This window comes from Oryctolagus cuniculus, chromosome 21 (assembly GCF_051225735.1).
Source record: "Oryctolagus cuniculus isolate XC-2025 breed Fujian yellow rabbit chromosome 21, ASM5122573v1, whole genome shotgun sequence".
Lineage (NCBI taxonomy): Eukaryota > Metazoa > Chordata > Mammalia > Lagomorpha > Leporidae > Oryctolagus > Oryctolagus cuniculus.
The window spans coordinates 19,353,221-19,374,487 of NC_142887.1; the positions used below are offsets into that span (position 1 = coordinate 19,353,221).

Below are 21,267 nucleotides of genomic sequence, written 5' to 3' on the forward strand. Positions count from 1 at the left end.
CCATCAAGATGGTCACTGCTGGAGGAGGCCCAGGGCTGGGACCCTGTTGTCTGCAAAGGAGCATGGTACCATTGGCAGGGCCAGAACTGAACCCACTGTGTCATCCCCGCCATGATGCTGGTCTGAACGTTGCGAGGAAAACCCTCCGTGATGCTTCTAAACGCACAGCTGCCTTTCTGGGTGCAGGCCACACACTTCCTTTCCCTGAACTGTCCCAGATCCGTCCCAGATCCGCTGCAGTAAACAGCATCCCGGGGTGGGAGGGCCCTTCTTCATCCCCAGTCACCCCAAAGCCAAATCTCCAAGCCCCTCCCAATGCCTTCGTAGCGAACACAGCCTCCAGCCCCCATGGCAAGACAGAGGAGTACTCAACCCCTCCCCACCCCTTTGCATTCTCAGCAAAAGTTTCCCCTCATGCAGCGTGGGCACTAAGGGATTGGCCAGGTTGAGTAGGCGAGAAAACCAAGCACCATGGATGCCCCCACCCCAGTCCACAGCACTTAAAAAAAAAAACCCAAACGCAACTACGTTCAGGGCCAAGTTTGAGGATGTGCAGAGAGGTGTGTGTGTTTTCTTGTCATTTGCGACTCTAATGATGGACTCACTTGCCCGCTCTTCCCTTTCTCTTACACCTTACCTACCTACTAAAGGAGGAGTTCTTGCTTGGTAAGTGGATATGATCCGCAAAGACATGAGAGCATTTATTAGAAGCCACTCAAGAATCCTTAGATACCTTCTACCAGGGGAAAAGGACGCACACGAGTACCTGTAGAGACCTTTTTGTTTGTTTCTTTTTGGTCCGACTGTTTGACTTCCATTTTTTTTTGTCCCCTGCCCCACCCTATTATTTTCCCTTTCGTTGAAAACTGCTAAAATGTCAGTTTGCGACCTTGACTTTAAAGCAGAACCAGAAACTCTCATCTTTATTTGGTTTCTTTTCCCCATGTGATATTTGTTGAGGGTTCTATTCAGGCAACTTTTTTCTATTAAAAAAATTGTTTAACTGAGGATTTGGTTGAAGTTTAAAATTTTAGCTTTATCTCCAGTTTTCTTTTTTGTTTTCTTTTTTATTTCCGAGATATATTTCTCCCCCTAGGCCCCGTAGCCCCCCCCCCCCGCCCCATTTCTTTTGCCCTTTGCCCTTCCTTTGTTTTTATTATGGTTTTAGGTTAAGGGTGTCTACACCCCCTTTCTATTGAGTTGTCTCTTTTGTTTGAGTTCATTCCGTAGAGATTAAATTTTGTATAATTTCCTTTTTCTTTTCATTTAATCTGGATCGCATGCGTTTTTCTCTGCATGATACCTAAATCTTCCCGTTATTCTAGCAGGGGGTTAAAAAAAATAAGAGAGAGAGAGATCTCCTTTCTGTGGTACCCTTTGAGGAGTTTGTGCTTTTGTTTTTGGCGTCTCTTCTTTCTCCTCCTCTCTCTCTTTCCTTTCGTTACAGTGCATCATCACGGTAAACATTTCTTGGTTATTTAGGCACAGCCCAGGCCGCCACGCTCAGCGGGGTCCAACGGGTCTTTTTGCTTTCAGATCTCTGGGTCGGGGTCTGCTGCTGACCTCTTTACCAAAGCAGCCAGCCCGCTCGCCGCCTCGCGGGGCCGCTCCCAGGAGTACGACTCCGGCAACGACACCTCCTCGCCTCCGGCCACGCACGCCAGCTCGGCCCGCTCCCGTGGCCAGGACAAGGGCAGCCCCGGCGGCGCCGGCCTCGCCAGGAGCCGGGAGCTCGCCAGTGGCAACACCTCCGATTCAGGGAACTCCTTCACCACCTCCTCGCCCCAGAACAAGGGGGCCGCTTCGGAGAACCTCTCCCCGACCAGCAGGGGCAGGGAGTCAAGGTCAGTGCACTTGGTTGGGCCTGGGAGGGTCCCTCTGAGCCCCACCTCTCCCCGCCCAGCCCCCATCACACAAGGAGTCTTTTATGCCCAAGAGAGAGAAAACTCGGCTCAAACTGGCTTTTTTTATTTTTATGATTTTTTTTTTTGGAAGACAGAAAGGGAGAGAGGGAAAGAGAGGGAGAGAGATCTTTCATCCACTGATTCACTTCTCAGATGGCTACAACAGTCAGGGCTGGGCCAGGCTGAAGCCAGCAGCCAGGAGCTTCTTCCTGATCTCCCACATGAGTGCAGGGACCCAAGCTCTTGGGCCATCTGCCACTGTTTTCCCAGGTGCATAAGCAGTGAGCTGGATCAGAAGTGGAGCATCCAGGTCTTGAACCAGTGCCCATTTAGGATGCCAGCCTTGCAGGTGCTGGCTCTACCTGCTACCCCACAATGCCAGCCCCAAACTGACTTAATTTAAAGACAAAAACAAGGCACTAGCATCAGGTATGGCTGGATCCAGGGGCTCCAGGTACATCCCTGGGAATTTGTATTCCCCATTGCCTCTCTTGGCTCTACTTCCCTGCTCTGTTGGCCTCATGCCGAAAGCATTGGAAAATTTGCACAGCACCCATTCTATCAGGGTAGCCAGTCAATGGATAAGTGCCTCTTTGCTCAAAATTTCAGCAAAACACCTGGGCTGGTGCCATCGGCGTGGGCCATGTGCCCATCTCTGGACTAGTCACTCTGTGCCCTTGGCTGGAATGTGTCACACGCTGCCCTCAGAGCTGATACCCATAGCTTTTCCTCATTCCTCTGCAGGAAAAGCCATTGAGAGCAGGAGAGGAGGGACAGAAGCTGGGCAGGCAAACACGTGTAGTGTTTCCCAGGAATCTCAGGAGAAAACCTAAAGTCAGAGTCGTTATAAGTCACTGTCAGTTAAAAGTATGCCACAGTATTTAGCCAAATGAATGAAAAACATGGACCCATACGGAAACCTGCACGCGGATTGACAGCAGCTTTATTCGTAGTTGCTCAGACTTGCAAGCTACCCAGAAGTCCTCAGTAGGTGAACGGGTAAACAAACTGTGGTCCAGCCAGACCCTGAGGGGTTACTGAGCACCAGAGAGAAGTGCCCTACTACGTCACAAGGAGATGTGCAGGAGGGGCAGGCGTTGGACCTAGCAGTTAAGATGCCCACATCCCGAAGCAGGGTACATGGGTTCAAATCCCAGCTCTGCATTCGGTTCCAGCTTCCTGCCACTGAAGGTGACAGTGGCTCAAGTGCCTGGGTCCCTGCCGCTCACGTGGGAGACCTGGGTTGAGTTCTTGCCTCCTGGCTTTGGCCGGCTCCAGTCCCAACTGTTGCAGGCATCTGGGGAGTGAATCAATGATGAGAGTCCTCTCTCCACCCCCACCTCCCACCTCTCTCCCCCACTTTCTCTCCCCTCCTCTCCCTCTCCCTCTCCCTCTCCCGGCTCCTCCCTCTCCTCCCTCTCTCAAGTTTTTCTTTAAAAAAAAAAAAAGCTGTAGAGGAAATGGACATATGTATCACTGAGTAAAAGAAGCCAGTCTGAGAAGGCCACACCTGATGGCCTCTGGTAAAGGCAGAGCCGTGGAGACAGTGGTCACCAGGGCTGAGGGGAGGGAGGGATGAGCAGACGGAGCAGAGAGGGTTTTTAAAGCAGTGAGGCCGCTCTGTAGGACACCACCCCGCTGGAGAGCGGTCACAGGAATGTACAACACGAAGGGTGAACCCAGTGTCCGCTGTGGACTGCGAGTGGCAGTCATGCGTCAGGGTGGGCCACTCCAGCCGGGAACACGGCCGTGCATGTGTGAAGACAGCGGGGTACAGGGGAACTCCCTGTGCTCTCCACTCGGCTGTGCTGTAAAACTAAAACTCTTCTAGTTTAAACACACGCACCCACACGTGTGACATATACACACATATACCTGGATGACTGTCAGTAGAGGGAGATCAGGGTGTCACTGAACACCGAGACCCTTCCCCCTTTTTTCCCGTCTTAATACCCATGCAAGGTCCAGTTTCTCTGCAGAAAACACTTGCCTGTCGTAACCTGTGACCTGTTGTAATTCTACTGCTTCATCACCCCGCTCAGCTCTCTCACAAACGCTGATCACCGAGGGCATTGGCACAGCAATAGCTACGACAGTTTCCTGATCCTTTAGTCTGCCCTGTTCAGCCAGTTATTTATCCCACAACTGGGTACAGACACCTTCTGTGTGGCCTGGTCTGATACAGACCTGCTCCTTGGGAGCTTACAGTCAATGGGGCAGGTGCACGGGGGCGGGGAATGACTTCGTGGGCTCACTCTACCATATGATCAGCGTAGTGGCTGCTGCTTCCAGGGGTGAGAGTCTGCCAGGCTTTCCAAACGATGGCCAAAGCCACAGCCCTGAAGCAGTGAACAGCTTACTCAGGGACATAGAACTCTTCCTCCCTAACACATTGCCCCCTTCAGTCCAGGACAAACCACTTGCAGCCACTTGCAGCCCTGGTCTTTGTTGTGCCTGCTCCAGGACATCCGTGGCCCCAGCTCACACCCAAGCCTGGCTGGGAGCCAGAGCAGGGTTAGAGCAAATGTCAGTGTGTCCAAGAACAGGCAGGAAAGTTCCTGGATGGGAGAGGGAAGACGTGTGTCTGTGGGTCTACAGCTACTACGCAAGGAAAAAGCCAAAAATAGCAGTAACAACAACAATGATAACGACTGCTAATGTTTACCTGGCTCTAACCACATGCTAGGTACTATGCCAAGTACTTTTCGAGAAAACTCTTCCTTAGTTCCCCTTAAAACCTTTGCAGATAGGTGCTATCTGTCGAGATAGTGAAAGATTATATAACGGGTTTTTGTTTTTTTTTTTCTTTTTTGTTTTAGCTAATGGGGAAAGTGAACCTCTGAGTGGCTGAGACACTCAGTTAATAAGTGGCAGTGCCAACATTCAAATACAGATCTCTCTCCATAATTAGAGCTAAAACCCTCAAAACTTCTAGAAGGTACCTGCTTAATCTGATCTACGCGGACAGACAGATTCACTAATTTAGACCCAACCTTTCACCTTGATACATAAATGATGGTCAAATTTATGCCTACTTATGTCACTGCAGCTATGAGCAGAGGGCTCTATAAATATGGCTGTACATCAGAGAAACCATCCAAGGCTGGTGAGCTGGGGCCGTTTGGAGCTGGCCAGATCAGGGCTTGGGACTCTGAGTGTCCTTGCGCAAGTGACTCACCCTTCTGAGTCTTCACTGTAACTTGAGGATAGCAGTAGGGCCAGCTGCTGGAGGTTGTTGGGAAGACTAAAGAAACAGTGCTTACGAAGTCCCTAGGGCACTGCAGAGGTTCAGAATGCCCATCCCATGGCTACTTCTTGATAGCCTGTGCTGTTAGGTACTAAGTCCTGTGCTGGGTGCTACAAAATACAGTGTCCAGAGAGACGTGAGTCCCGTCCTAAGGAGCTCAACGTCTGGGACATTATGGTTACAAAGCTAAGTGGTCCATATAGGGATAGGGGAAACCTACGGTCTAGGGTCTGTTTGAACAGACCTTGGAGATGGGGGTAAGGCGAGGTCAAACTGAAGTCAGAACCATGACTAGAATGAGCCAGGTGAAGAGGGGAGAGAAGAGGGTTGCAGACAGCCAGAATGCTCTAAAGCCTGTGGACAAGACAGAGAACAAGGATATTCCAGGGGGAACCAGTAATCTCTTGTAGCTGGAGTCAAGAGAAAGAAGAGTCAAGAGCTGCCCCTGGAGGGGTGAGCAGGGACCAGGTCACAATGAGCTTGGAAACCAGTGTGCGATTTGGACTTGACTTTTGGCCCAGTCTTTACTGAGAACCCAGAAGGACTGTGGTATGGCCCTGGACAGGAGGAGAAGACAGCAGACAGAACCCTGGCCTTTGGATGATTCTGAACAAAGTTTCACCCTTTTCTGGGTCTTACCTTCTCCATCTGCAAAGTGGGCAACACCAAAGTATCACAAACTCAAACCAACAGTCTACCGATGTCTACCATATCTGTGTACTACTCAAACTCTCACTTTACAGAAATCAGTTTCCATACAGTCAGGTACCACAATGTTTCAGTCATGACAGACAACATACATGACAGCAGTTCCATGGGATTAGAATGAAACTGGAAGATACCTTCTGCCTAGTGAGGCTGCACCCATTGTTACTTCATAGCACCATCTCGGGTATCTGTGGTGATGCACCTGCCAGCTGTAGAAAAGTATAGCACCTGCAATTATTCACGGTACATAATACTTAATAATGACTGGTTATGTTGCTGGCTTATGTATTTACTACACTATACTTTTCATCGTTATTTTAGAGTGTACTCCTTCTACTTATAAAAAAAAGTTTACTACAAAGCAGTATGTCATGTTATGCCAACAGCAGCCTCACTCTGTAGCTTGTGGTTTACCTATTCCATTTAGGTTTGTGTAAGGTCACTCTATGATGTTCACATCAAACAACAAAGTCGCCTGGTGATACATTGCTCAGAAAGTACCCCGGTCGCTTCTCATTAAGCAACCATGACTGGGTATATAAACTCAAAGGAAAGGAATACGTATCATTTAAAATAAAAACAAAAGCGGTATCATCTGTCCCACAAAGAAAGAACCTGTAACCACACATTTAACTGTAGTTGGTTACATTTGCAGGCACGAGGCTCTGAGCCGGAGGTCTGCTTCCTCTCTGAGAGATGATGAAGTTCTAAGAGAAGTGTTAAAGACCTGCTAGCACCCCGCTGTGACTTGCTCATGAACGTGAGCAGGACTGAAAAGAACTCGAAATGGAATAAATCCCTCCTTGTGTGATGTATGTCACTGAGCACCATGCCCATGCCCAGTGGCCTGGCATGCACTGAAGGGCCCCTGTGGGATGTGTCCCACACTTGGGGGACGCTGAACTGGCTCATCCACCTCTTCTGTCTCTACTCCTCTAACACCTCTGGCCTGGGAAGTCTTTCCAGAGGTGGTGGGATGGGAAAGGTGGAAGCAGGGTCCTGTGAGAACACGCCGCCGCCCAGACAAAGGCAGGGAGGTGAGTCATTGCCCAGGTTGCCCCCGGAGCAGCAGGCAGCCCAGGGCTCACGGACATTCTCCCTCCTGCAGAGGATTTCAGTCGCCCTGTCTGGAATGCACCGAGGTGAAGAAGTCCAGTCTGGTCCCGTCCACAGCCCGGAGCTCACCCGTGAGAGGGTGCTCCCGCAGCTCCTCCTACGCCAGCACCCGATCATCCAGCCATTCCTCCCGGTCCCCAAACCCCAGGGACTCCTCCAGGTACACCCGGAGCAGATCCACCTCCTCTGAAAAGAGGTGAGTGCAATTTTGACTTTTGCTCTGCTACACTTTCCTCCTCAGGGAGTTAGTTAAGGTGACTAGAGATGTCCTTTGACCCATGAGGGAAAGGAATGAGACACAGCCACATTTGCATACCCGTTCTACCCACTACTAGCTGGTGTCCCAGGAAAGTCATGTAACCTCTGTGAGCCTCAGTTTCCTCATTTGCAAAATGAAAACATAGAGGATTGCTCTGAGTGCTGTAAGCACATACGTGACATGACAGTATGTTAGCACTCAGAGCAGTACTTGGATATAGTGTTAGTTATTATCACTGCTGTTAGCACCAGGAGCTAATGTGGATGAATTAGCTTCTGCTGCATAAAAGGTTACCCCAGAACGTAGCATCCCTACACAACAGTTAGTCCCTGATTCTCTGGATCAGCACTTTGGGCTGGGCTCAGCTAGGTGGTTCTTCTGCTTTCACTGGGCTTACTCATGTGCCTTTGATCTCCTGGAGGCCTGGCTGACAGCTGCTTGGTGTGGATGACCCCATGATCCCAGTGGACTTATACCTGCTTCACGTGGTCTCTCATTTTCCAGCCAGTCTGACTTGGCTCGTTCCCATGGTGATGGCAGCATCCCAAGACAGAGAGACCAATACTGGGAAAGGCTCCTTTAGTCTTGGGCTTGGAAATGACCTGCCACGTGTTCTGCTATTCTGTTAGCCACACAAGTCACAAGACCCATCCAGAGACAAAGACGCAGAATCACACTGCAGAGGGTATAGCTATAGGGAGAAGAATTCTTGCCATTCTTACACTCCACCACCCAGTTCCAATAACCATTTCCAACAATTGCCTGATTGTCTCATATGGAATGATGTTGTAGTAGAATGTACAGACACAAGCCTCAGGAATTGGAAGATTGCATCCGATCTAATCAACCCATGGCTTCATGGTGTTCTGCTTCCCTCTGCAAACAGAACTCCTCAATAGCCATTGGTTTCTTTGTGCAATCCTATAATAATCCTAATAAAACAGTTACTTGCTTAGTTGGTTATTTTAAGAACAGTCTATTCCAAGAAAGGAGGCAAGGCAGCTGACAAAAAAATTCAACGTGATAGAGTGATATAAATAGAAAAGCAAACCAAGCTAAAAGGAAAATTAAGGCAAGAGATATAATATTAAGTTAGGAGAAAGGTTAGGTCCCCAAAGACATGTCCTGCTGTTCTACATGGCTGCTGTGGAGGTGGGCTGCAATTGTGACCTCTGAGCTCCCTCACAGACAAAGCAAAGAAGGAAAGCGTTCCAGTAAGTGTTACAGTATTGAAAATTTACTTTGCCATGACTGTCTAGGAGAGAGATATGAGTACACAGAGCTCTGGAAGATGAAAATGAAGTCCAGGCTAGAAACCAGATCTCGGTAGGTCCAATGCCATTGTTAAGAGTATGTATCTGGTAGCCTTGAGACATTATGAATTTGGCCTCTCTGATCATTGATGTGTTGAAGATCACCAAGCAAATTTTTTTTCTTTTGAAAAAGTAGAAAGTCCTGAAGGTTCTTTAAAGAGCAGAAACATTAAAAAAGTGATCAAAACACACTGAACTGCACCGCCTTTTCAAGTCGTGGTTGACGTCCGTGGCACATCGCAGTTTGCTTCTCTTCCTACACCCAAAAGTACAGTTCAGAACATCAGGACTGTTTATGATGTAGCCCAGCTGCCTAGCAGGCCTGGCACAAAGCACTCCTCAAGTATTTGTGGAGTAAAAAATAATATAATAATAATAATAATACCGTGATGTTCTTAAAGCAAAAAAAATTGAGCCACTTGCTTAGAAGAGCAGCTATTTCTGATTTTTCATAGAAGTCATGGAAAACGACTCCTGTGGGGAGCACTACAGCAGAAGTGCCCCCCAACGTCCTCCCCGCGTGACCCTGCATCACTCATTCTGGAGCTCTCTGATGGTATCTTTCCACGTGCAGCCAAAACCAAACTCTGCAGGCAGCGTAGCAGGACCCTAGGGTGCTGAGATTGGAGGAGCTATTCTCCCTGTGCTTTCTCTAAAAGTGGTGGGCATTAGCAGAAAAGGAAAAGGACTGGAAGAAGGCATTCGCGTAGGGGCTGGGAATTGGGGTGCACGACTGTGGTCTAAGAACGCAGAGCATTCTGGAGCCACACCAACCTGGGTCCCGGGTGCCTGCGAGGCAGACAGGCCTGGTTTCATATCCTGCACCACCTGAGTGACCCTGAGCAAGTTACACGGCTGCTCTGCACCCCTGTTTCTCCATCTTTAAGAAGAGACTGATAACGATACCAAAACCTGGGGCGTTGAGGACTCAGGAGGTAACGCACACGAAACGTGAATTCCATGTCTGGCACACGATAGAACGTCTCACAGCCATCACTGACACTTGCCACCTGCTGGCTCACTGGCGACTGTGCCAGATGATTTGCCCTAACTTAGCTGATGCCACAGCTTTGTAGGAGCCGTCCCGTTACCACCCCCATTTTACAGATGAGAAAAATGAGGCTCAGAGGAGCGAAGTCGTCCGCCTCAGGTCGCACAGTGCAATGAGTAGCCCGGGTAGTGAGCACTCAGATAGAGGACGTTGTCCGTCTTAACCACCCAACGGGGAAGGGGTTGTGTTCTCTGCTTAAGGTCCCAGGCCTCGGCCTGGAGACTCCCATCTACGAAGCGCTGGACGGCCGTCAACCCCAGTGGACGGATGCTGTACAGGCCCCTCAAGGGCTGTCCCCTCCCCCCCAGGTCCTACTCCCGCTCTCTCAGCTACTCCTCCAAGTCTGGCAAGAGGAGCCCACCCAGCAGAAGCTCGCGATCCCGCCGCAGCCCCAGCTACTCCCGCTACAGCCCCAGCAGGTACAGGCCCCGCCCCCAGGTCTGGCCACGCCCCAGGACAAAGCTCCGCCTCTCAGCCCCACCCCTTCGCCCCAGTCGTCCTTTTAAGCCCCGCCCTCGCCCTGGTGGATGGAAGCAGTTGCCTTGATCCAATCAGGAGTGGCACCCAGGCCCAGGTTCACCTGTGTCGTGATGTCCCCACTGCCAGCACCCCCACGGCCGCACCCCAGAACCCATGGCCACACCCATCAGCCTCCTCACCCGCATCCCTATTCTCACTCGCACTCTGGCCCCAGCGGCGCCTGCATCTGGTGGCGCCCACCCGCCAAGGCGGGTCCACGCAGGCTCTTCCCCAAGGCCCGGGGCAACCCCAGCCCCAGCTCCCCAGTTACCCGCCGTACCCCTCTAGGGAGCGGGACCCCAAGTACAGCGAGAAGGACTCGCAGCCGCGGGGGCACGAGCGCGCGCGTCGGAGACGGCGGTCCTACTCGCCCATGCGCAAGCGCCGGAGAGACTCCCCGAGCCACCTGGAGGCGCGGAGGATAACCAGGTGAGGCCGCCCTGCCTCCCACCCGCGGTCCCGCCCGTTCGGGTCCGGAGCCCTCCGCCTCGGCCACCGGGAGGCCGGCATTTAGGGACCTGTACAGCTTTGAGACCTTCAGCTCCGCACCCCAGCCCTGCCTCTAGGATCAATCAACTCCCGTCCCGCCCCCTGGGGCTTGCGGGGGGCGGGGCCAGAGAAGGGATGGGGCCATCCTGGGAGTGGGTGTGGCCTGGAAGGTGTCTAGGAGTCTGAGGGTGGAGCCTGGCAGGCAGGGCTGGGGAAGGGAGAGGAGTCTGGCCTGGGAGTGGGAGTGGAGAGCCGGATGCACAGCCGTGGACTCGGTATTGGCCTGGTGATGGAGTCTGGCATTGGAGACAGACGGCACCCTCAGGCCCACCTCTGGGTCTACTGAACCAGGTGTACAGAGAGCTGCAGGACTACCTGGGTGCTGGGGGCAACTTGGAGGGCGCCTTAGTGGCCAGCTCTGGATTTCGAGCCCAGTCCTGGCCGAGCCACTCCCCCGTGACCTGGGAAAGCCTCTCCACTTCTTCCAGTGGTAGGAAATAACTCTCCGGATAGGAGGAGGGTGAGTTGAAAGGGAGCACAGAGATGAGAGCCCGTGCCTTGTGCACTGAGACGCAGCGCGCACCGGGTGCCCTTGCAACTGGCCGTGTGGTCGGAGCAGGTGCAGGTGGCTGGTGGTGCCACGTGAGGTCTCAGAAGAGAAAGGCCCAAGGTCCGAGTGGAAATGAGTTTCTGCAGCCTTGGAAGCTGGGAGAACGACTGAGGTTGCCGTGCTAAATCTGGTTCGGGCTCCTCAGCCGCTCACCCTCCACCCCCGCAGAGGAGCGGCGAGCCTGGCTGCCCAGTGAGCCCTCCCTGCAGATGGGCTGGTGGACAGACAGGAGCCCGGGCCTGGAGCCCCTGCCTCAGCCCTTAGAAGTCGGGGGTTTTCTGTTCTTCCTGCCTCGCCCAGAGCCATCACTGGGCTCGGCTTGGAGGAGGGCTGAGCTAGAGAGAGTGGCATTCCGGAGGCTGCCTGGTCTCCCCAGCCCCGAAAAATCCATGTTGTTAACCCGTCCCGCGTTTCCCAGACCTCAGCCCTTCGGCTGTGTCTTCACTTTTACCTTGTGTGCTCGTGAAAGGAACTATGGGTGACTTGATTTTCCTTGAATAGATATGCCCCTTTTTTTTTTCTTTTTTTTTTTCTTTTTGTAGAGGCCCGTGCATTTATGTCAAAAAAAAAAAAAACCATACAGTACAGTAAATGGAAAATCAGCTTCTCTCACCATAAATAGAAGGTTCTAGTAAAAGTAAAAATAGCAACAGAAAACCACCATTAAGCTTTGGTATGGATTCTGTTGCCAGCTGGAGGCTCCGAGCCCTGGGCTCGCTGCTTTTTTAAGTGAGATTATCAGTTTTCAAGATGATTTAGCACTGAGCCAACACTTTCTCCTTGGTGTGTTGGGGTGGGGGTGGGGGTGGCAAGGGAAGGGGAGAGGGGCTGGGTCGGGGCTGGGAGGAGTGCGGCCCTCACGCATGCGTCCTCCTGTGGTCTCTGCAGTGCCCGGAAACGCCCCATCCCCTACTACCGGCCCAGCCCGTCCTCACCCAGCAGCCTCAGCAGCTCCTCCTCCTGGTACAGCAGCAGCAGCAGCAGCCGCTCCGGCAGCCGCAGCTACTCCCGGAGCCAGACTCGGAGCCGGAGCCGCAGCCGGAGCCGGAGCAGGACCCGCACTAGCAGCAGCTCGAGCTCCCGAAGTCCCAGCCTGGGCTCCCGGAGCCGGAGCCGGAGCTACAGCTCTGCGGGCAGCTACGGCAGCACGAGGCGCTAAGCACCAGGGCCTCCGAGAGCCGGCTGCCCCCGGGGGCTCCTTTCGCTCTGCCAGCCTCCCCCTCCCACCTGCCCTCCCCGCCTTCTCCTTGGTGACAGATACTGAGGGCTCCTGGACCCTGCCCCTCCTGCTCCTCCAGGGAGGAGGCAAAGAGAATGCGGGGGTTCCACCCTCTACGACAGGCTGCTACGAGCCTCTACCAGCACCGTTCTGGGGCTCAGCTCAGGCCTGGGCAAATGGAGAGACACATCCTCCTCGGGCACACAAGAAAAAAAACCAAAAACTCACGGTTTTATAAGAAGCAATGGGCCAGGACGGCCGAGACAGCTCTGTTCACCCTCTGCTCATAGGATGCACCCGGAAGGCCATGAGAGATTCACCCATCTGCCCTCATTCTCCCCTCATGCAGTCTCTTGGCTGCATGTTTATGGGACCCACCCTCCATGTTCAGGGGAGAGTCCAGAGAGGAGGCCCAGCCAAGTTCAAGTCTGAGATAAGGAGCCAGGCCTTCCACCACCTCCAACAGGCCAGAGCTCAGAAGCCCAGGATCCTGCGAGAGGGAAGGACATAAGAGCAGGGCACGTGGGCAGTGGAGTCGGTGGCAGGTGACAGGAGATGGCGGTGGGTTCTCCAGTGATAAGAGAAAGGAAGGAGTCCTCCACAGCTCCCAGGAGCCCAGTGTGGTCACGGGAAGGAGCCTGGCAGGTCCCAGCCACGGAGAGGCTACCACTTGGCTGACCCAGAATGCCTCCTGGCTGGCCACAGCCCTGAATGCCACAAGAAAGGAGACAGGGGAACGGTCGGGAGAGCTTGGACCACAGCGCCACTTCCCAAATTTGCCTCAGCCCCACTGGCTGGCACCAACTTAATTCCACGGGACCATCTGCTGAACATTCCCCAGGGCCATGGCCACACGCCAGTCCCCAGCGCCAGCCAGTCTGGCCTTGCCCTGCAGTTGGCGCCTGCCCACCCTCTCCCCACCGCCCAGGCAGCCACACCCTGGATCCTACCCAGTGCAGCCTGGCTCCCTCCCACCCAGGCACCCTTCGGTCCCAGTCACCCCCCTTGCCACTCAGGAATTTTGCCAGGATGGGGCACAGTGGCTCAGGTTTGGAGGCGAAGGACCCAATTCCAGAGACGCCCTAGGGATGAGGGGCTTGGGTGCTGTGCAGCCTGGGTGCCTGCTGGCTTCAGAAGCTTCCTGTCGGCCTGAGGATGCCCCGCCTTCCCCTGCCCAGGGCTGGGCGGCGAGGGCAAGCTGAGCTCCATCCGAGTCACAAATACCACCAGCTGCTTCAGCCACAGAAGGCACGGAGCACGGGGAGCGAGGGACACGGTCCTTAAAATAAACCTCGGGCATCCCTCTCACCAGCTGCCTGCCTGTGGGTGAGTGTCCAGTTTGTGGTGGCAACAGCAGCAGGACCGGGCATGGAGGGAGAGCAGGAGAGAAGAGAACTCCCAGCTTTGGCCGCTGGAGCTGCAGGGGAAGCTAACAGGAGACCGTCTCTTCACCGCACATCCCAGGGAAATCATTTGGGAAAAATTCCTCGTCCTTAGAAATGGGAGCATCCCCTCCGGCCAGTCCTCCCCCATCGTGTCCAGCCTGCAATCACCCCTCCCCAAAGTCCTTCCTCCATCAGCAGAGAGGAGCAAGGTGGCCCCTGGGCAGCAGTGGACGACCTGGCCTTCCCACGATGGCCTCTGGCCCAGGCCTAAGCCCCGCCCACCAAGACTGACAGATGCCAATGTTGTCACCGCAGAAGGCCGGATGGCAGGTGCCTGGGACGGGAGCAGGTGCCCCGGGAGGCCGTGTACAGTGACTGTAAATAGCCCTGTTTGTTCCCTCTGGACTCCCGTCTCCATCACGGAGACCACGGCTTCCCAGAGCCACCAAACCTCCTTCAAGGGCAGCCAGGAGAGGCCAAGGAGCCTCCCGGGGCCACCTGCATTCATACAACGCTAGGGGACCATTTTGCCTGGAACTCCTAGCAGGTCTTGTATTTATTTTATTTATTGACCTATTTATTTATTTATGTGATCTCTCCCTCCCAGTTAACAGTATTATTTATTTATTTATTTATAGGGAACGATTGTGTGTGTGTGTGTGTACGTATGTACGTATGTGTCTGTCTGGCAGGGGGTGCCGGGACTTCCACATTATTTGTGTGCATCTTTGTTTTCCTCATGCTTCCATGAATGTGGGCAGGGATGCTGACCTTTTCCCGGCAGGCCTCTGAGATCTGAACACCCCGAAGTTGACCTGGAAGCACACCAGTCCCAAGGCTCCCTACTCTGCCTGACGCCAGCAGGGCTCAGGCCGGTGCCGCAGACCCCCACCCACCAGCTAGCACGTCAGAAAGATGAACACGCAGTGGCGTCGCAGCGTCTACACTGAGCAGGAAGGCACAGGCTGCAGCCAGTGGAAGTCCCCCAGGGAGGACAGAGGTGCCATCCCTCGGCACAGCCGTGAGGTTTGTGCTGAGGACTGAAACGAGGCAGCTGCCTTGTGTTGTGGAGCGAGGGACAGGCAGTGTACACGGCGTCTGGGGTCGCACCTGGAACGGGCGAGGGGCTCACACCAGGAGATGGAGACCGGGGAAGATGCGGGTTCCCATTGCATCCGCACTGCCGGGCGGGTGTGCGGGACCAGGGCTACCCAGTGCAGCTGGCTCCCTGGGAGTCACGCGTGCCCCAGCACGTGTCCCTGACTTCTCCCCAAGGCTGCCCTGGAGGGGTTCTCACAGGGCAGGAGACCCAGCAACCCGAGCAGAGGTCTTTGTCTGTGAGTTCTTCTGTTTCTGAAATTAGGGGAAAAACCAAGATGCAAGAAATAACCAGACGTTCCCCCAAGAAGGTCCCTCCCCAGCCCAGAAATCAGAGGCATTTCTCAGGCTCGCCTATAAACCAGCGGCAGTGTCGCCTGGCTGCCAGCCAGCCAGCCAGGGCCCCCTGTGTTGCCGGTCTCTCCCCGCTGCCTCCACACTGCCAGCCTGCCTGGGCAGCTTTGGGGTGGATGGGGTTTTTGCAATTTCCCTGGTTGTTTCCCTGGCAACATGACAACCCTGCCCCGGCCCACGCAAGGAGGGACCTCTGTTCTGGGAAAATTTGAAAGAAACTTGCTTAAACACCTCCTGGGGGAAATTCATTCCCCCCTCCCTCCCTCCTCCCCTTCTCCCCCTCCCTCTCTCCCTCCCTAACTTCCTTTATACTTTCTGAATTTCCACCCAAAGCATAACTAAATAAACTCTTGTGGGGGCACTGGTAACCTTGAATAACCAGACCCCTCAACCATTGCTCGTCCTGTGCCTGCTTCAGCCTCACTACCTTCTGCTCCAGGGGATACGGGAGATTGTCTGAAACCTGCTTATGGGGACACTTGGCCAAAAGCCAATATCCAAAATGGGGGGTGGGTGTGGCTTGAGGTCAAACAACCTGCAACCCGCACCCGTGACACCCCCCCACACACACACACACACACTTCGTGCACTTACGCGGCTCCTGTATACTGCGGGAGTGATGCCTGGCAAAGCCCCACCTTTCCCTGGGCCAAGGTTGTCGTCTCTGTGGGGTCGGGAGGCTGCCAGGAGGCCCCTGAGATGCACCAAAGAGGCAGCTGCCGGGAGCCAGCGGGAAACCGAGAGAGGCCGGAGTTTCAGGAGCCCCTCAATCGTGGGAGGGGAAACGGAGAGGAAGAAGGGAACCCCCTTCTGCCGCGTCATCATCTCCCCTCTCCACAGATACTCAAAGTAGCCTCATGGGCATGGGTCTTGCTCTACTTTTGCCCTCCAGCCGAATGGAAAATGTAGTCTGCAAATAAAAACAGGACTCCTCAAAAACACGCCTCCCCTCCCACTGGCCAGCTGAGCGCCGCTGAGCCGCTCCCGCCAGCTCAGTTGCCGGCCCTGCGCACCTGTGCACTGCTCACACTAACCCCTGCCCTCTCTCCCCCTGCACCCCGGCACTGACGGTGTGGACGCCGCCGTCACTTCCTCTCTTTTTGTGGCTTTGGACTCCAAAGCCTTGTTATTTGGGGCTGTTTCAGGTTTTGGTTTTTTTTTGTTGTTGTTTTGTTTTTTGGTTTTTTTGTGGATGTTGCTTTGCTTTGTGAATTCCATGTTGGGCTCCCTCATTAAACACGGCTTATTTAATGATGTATTTTCCGTTTATTGAGTGCCACTGGGAACGGGACCACCTCTTCCCCAGAATTGCTCCAGGAAATGCCAGCTCCTGGTGCCGCTGTCTGCACAGGGGGCATCGTCACCCAGGTAATGGGTGCTGGAATCGCCGGATAAATTGGAATTGGCAGAAACGGAGGCTTCTGTCAGGCCCATTAAGCTCAAATGGAACTAAAACACTGGTTATCTCCGGGAAAACCTCATTTAGATGGAAATTAATTGAGGAATAAAATGTCTGCACACAAACCAACTTCTATGAAAAAATCAGAACTTGTGAAAAAGAGGGAACGAGAGAGAGAGGAAGAGAGAGAATTTCAATCCCTTTTCTATAACTAAGAAAAGCGATGCCGCATCTTCTAACAAGCTGAGCCAAAGAGACTGGAATGGCATTCCTGTGTGTTTCTCTTGCTTGTGTGTCTATGTGGGTGAAATGGAATGGATTCTGGGCCTCAGTGTTGTCATCTGTAAATGGGGCTTGGTCTAAGTGTTCTTGGCGGGGTGGGGGGCAGGGGTTTTGAGCTCCCTTGTGTCCTGTGCTGACTGTAGCTTGTCAGCCAAGAGGAAACAAGAAGGTGGGACCTAGACTTCGTTTGCCAAGTGAGGCCACAGGAGCTGTGTCTTGCCGTGAGGTACGGAGACCTCAAGGTGTCCCCCAAACAGCTTGTGTAGCTTGGGTCAGAGCTTTGATTGTCACCTGTCTCGTACAATCATCCAACAAGCCAGTGACGGGTGTCACAGAGCCACTTTCAGATGAGAAAACTGAGGCCCAGGAAGGGGAACTGACGCACCCAAACTTCTTCCAGCTCCGAGCCGCCTGACTCTGTGCCCCACACCCCGGGGGGCTGTTTCGCAGGGGGCTGGTGCTGTGAGGACTGCCCTCCATTCCGTATCTTGCAGTCGCTGGCTAAGGGCCCGGCAGAATCCATTGCGTTGGCCTAGGGGCCTTGGTGCACCCCCAAGGCCCGTTCTCTATGTTGGAGACCGGGACTCCCACCTGGAAAATCTCAAACCAGAGGATCCCACCACCAGCCGAGCCCTGTCTGGCCAGCCCACCTCCGAGAGAGCATCCACGTGAGAGAGAGAGAAGCTGCTGTGTCCCCCAGCGTCCTGGGACCCCTAACCTCTGCCCGGTGACACAGGGGTCCTGGCTCGCTTGACTTCTGGTCTCCACAAGCTAAGCATAACCTTCCCGGGTTTCCGGTTTCTCAGCCTGTACGAAACACGTCTCTGTTCTAATTAAAGGTCCATGGTATGGTGTTCACAGACACGGCCCTGTGTCCTCTGTCTATCTGGGGTGATGGAAGCAGAGAGGAGGGAGGAGGCAGGGAGCACTTAAGCAGCACTTACTGTATGCCTTACATGTTCACTATGCTCGGTTCACCTCCGTAATCTTCCCGATAAGCCTTACATAGTTTGATTTTGGATCCACATTAGCACATCTGTGGAGTGTCTCAGACGCCCTTTACCGAACAGTTCTTTGGTACTCTCCTTGGGCCTCGGCAGTCAACATTCGCCATGAATAATAATAATAATAATAACCTTTTAGGGATCAGCGAGCAAGCGCCAAGCCTGGCCTGATGTGCTTCATTCTCGTGACGACAGCTTCTGGCCCCACGTGGCCCCACGAGGAGACCGCGTGGCTGGCTGGGTTTTGAGCCCTTTGGGCTGTTCCAGCTGCGCCACTTCCCCCACCCTCAGGCCGTCCACAGGGACCCTGGTGACTTTTCCCCAGAAAACGCGGCTGCCAGAGGTCGTGCCCGTGACCCCTGGGCCTCTCGGTGCCTTGCTCTGTTCTGTCTCCCGGGTCCCGGAATCCACGTTTGTTCTCCCAACATTGGTCAGGACGGGGCCCCTGGCCCTCCCAGCCCTGTTTCCAGAGAAGTGGCTGCCCAGGGATGGAGCGGAGGGCGGGTGCGGCCAGCACCCCACCTTCACAGCCCCAGGGGCACTCACAGACAGCACCAGGACAAGCACAAGACTGGGAGGAACATCGGAAAATAAAACTTTCCAAGTGATCAGGGCCACAACTGCCGGCCTGGCTTTGCTGCCTGATGGTGGGCAATCCAAGCTCCTCTCGGGGACTTGTTACTCTCCCAGCTATGAGTACTGGGGCGGGGCAGCTGGGGCAGTGGCTCTCAATCCTGGCTAGACATTAAAAGCACCCATGAATTTTACAAAACCATACAAGTTCCAGTCCCGTTCTATTCCGAATCAGAAGTATCTTGAAAGGTGGGAGCCAGAAAACTCAGTGCCCCGTAAGGCCCTTCTTCTACGCAGCCAGTACTGAGCACTAAGTTAGAAGGCACCCACAGTGTCATCCAGACATATCCCAGGGTGAGCTGCAAGTAGCCACAGGGGTGACCACAAGCCCCACACCTGGGTGAGCATTTGGCACAGTGGTTAACTCACTACTTGGGGCACCCACGTCACATATCAGAGTGCTTGGTCTTGAGACACAGCTACCCTGCGTCTCATCCAGCGCCCTGCTATTGTGCACCTGTAGAGGCAGCAGGCGATGGCCCAAGTGCCTGAGACTCAGCCACCTGTGTGGGACAGGAAGACGGGGTTCCAGGCTCCTGGCTTTGGCCTGGTCCAGCCTCAGCCGTTGCAAGCATCAGCTGGAATCTCTTTTTTAAATAAAAAAAAAAGCAAAATTTAAAACATTTTTAATTAAAATAAATGAAAGCAGGCATAGCAAGAACAGCCACCACTAATATAGCTAATACAGGGCTGCCACCTGCCAAGTATACGTCTAAGTTTTCCATGCGATGAACATGAAAAACTTACATATTCATCTTTCCACAGCCTCTAAGGTAGATGCCACTGTCACTGCCTGTCCTGTTTTACAGGTACAGAAACTTAGACACAAACAGGGCACCTTGCTATCAAGTGGCACAGCTCGATGCAAGGTCCAAAGAGGCGTTTGAAATAGCCTTGGAGGGTCAAGAAGGGCATCACAAGAAAAGTGACCTCCAGGGGCCTGCGTTGTGGCATACAGGCACCTGTTCAAGTCCCGGCTGCTCCACTCCCAATCCAGCTCCCTGCTAATGTGCCTGGGAAAGCAGCAGAAGATGGCCCAAGTCCCTGAGCCCCAGTACCATGTAGGAGACCCAGATGAAGCTCCTGGCTCCTGGCTTCGGTCTGGCCTAGCCCTGGCCATTGTGGCCTTTTGGGGAGTGAACCAGTGGATAGAAGACTTCTCTCTATCTATCTCTGCCTTTCTTCTTCTCTGCAACTCTGCCTTTCAAATAAATAAATAAGACAGTGGATGAAAGCCAGGACTTGGTGGGCAGAAAAACGTGGGTTGGAGCCAGACTCTGCCGGTGCCCAGCAGTGTGTCTCTCTGTAAGTGATTTCACCGTTCTGAGACTCGGGTGCCTCATCTTTCCAATGGGGAGAGAGGGAGCATCAGCCTCAAAGGTGGCCATGCAGACCAGAAGAGGTGCTAGGCGTAAAACACTCAGCAAAATGCACCATTGAGTTAGTGCCCTTGTTAGTGACCATAAACGGAGGTACCTGGGTAGGCACGTTATAAGTTTCTAGAATTCCAGTCCCCTTGGCAAAAGGCCTCTTACACCTTTCATCACCCGGAGCACGCCCAGCTGCGTCCTCCCAGAAACACCTCTTCTCCACTCGGAACAATCTAGAGTCTCCCGTGAACCTGGCAATGCTCCCGCCCATGTCCCCACCCTGACACTTCATCAACATTTCCACTCGAGTGGTTCCAGGAGTGGAAAGACACGGCGCACCCGTCCCACCTCTCCACACACGGCGGGCTCACACAGGCCAGCCACGCCCTCGGAATGCCGTCTCTACCCACCCCAGGGCCAGGGGAATGCTGTCTCTTCCCACCCCACGGGCCAGGTGATTCATGGAGTTTGTTTTCTTCTTGTCTTGTTTGCTTTTTCCTTTGTTGTGGAAACTTGTCCAATACCCTTTCAAGGTAGAACACTGGGTTCCTTTGATGCTCTTCCGGAGAGACTCAAATCTAAAGCCAAGATAAACAACACCAACCACACCAGAGCCATATTTCCCATCGGAAAGGCGTTGGGGCAGGTGTACACACACTCACACATTCTCATTCACACATGCACTCATACACACACACACACGCACATGCACACACACACACACACACACGGGTGCAGAGTTTGGACTTTGCCCCTGCAGCGTCCCTTGCCTCAAACCCAGTTGCTAGACGAAGGTGCCAAGCTACAGGACTCCACCACCACCCGCCCTGCTGCCCTAGCGCCGTAGAGTCTGCGGTGGGTTGTCTGGAATCGCCAGGGATGTTCTATGCAGGAAAATCTCACCCTTGGGTGTGAAGGAGACCGTATTTCCCACCGGTTTTCCAAAGGAACTTAGGCTCCTTCTTCCAAGTCCGTCTTCACTCTCTCAGCACAAGCATTTCCAGTTGCCTCCTGGTCGTCACTCCACCTCCACTCACGGGGGAAACTCTCCCATGGTTAGTCAGGTTCGTAGTCAGCCAGGATACTGACGGCATTTCCCAGCCTCCTCTGCGAGCAGCCCTGACCACGTGACCAACTTCGGCCAATGACAGGTGGGTAGAAGTTTCGTGTGGCAGTTTCCACACATTTTTTTTTTCTTGCTTGCTTTTTTTAAAGATTTATTTATTTACTTTGAAAGTCAGAATTAGAGAGGAAGAGAGAGAGAGGAATCGACTGGTTTGCTCTCCCAAACACCTACCTACAGTGAT

The 21,267-nt window shown here is 53.6% G+C and overlaps 1 protein-coding gene across 1 annotated transcript in view; it reads left to right on the plus strand.

Annotated features, from left to right (window-relative positions):
• SRRM4 (serine/arginine repetitive matrix 4) overlaps positions 1 to 13,034 on the plus strand; it is a 167,239-nt gene extending 154,205 nt beyond the window's left edge. The window contains exons 9-13 of the mRNA XM_008272320.5: positions 1,537 to 1,844; positions 6,968 to 7,171; positions 9,907 to 10,017; positions 10,406 to 10,546; positions 12,105 to 13,034. Coding sequence (XP_008270542.3) covers positions 1,537 to 1,844; positions 6,968 to 7,171; positions 9,907 to 10,017; positions 10,406 to 10,546; positions 12,105 to 12,375 — 1,035 coding nt within the window. The 3' untranslated portion in view covers positions 12,376 to 13,034. The remainder of the gene's footprint in view (positions 1 to 1,536; positions 1,845 to 6,967; positions 7,172 to 9,906; positions 10,018 to 10,405; positions 10,547 to 12,104) is intronic.
• The last annotated feature ends 8,233 nt before the right edge of the window (positions 13,035 to 21,267 follow it).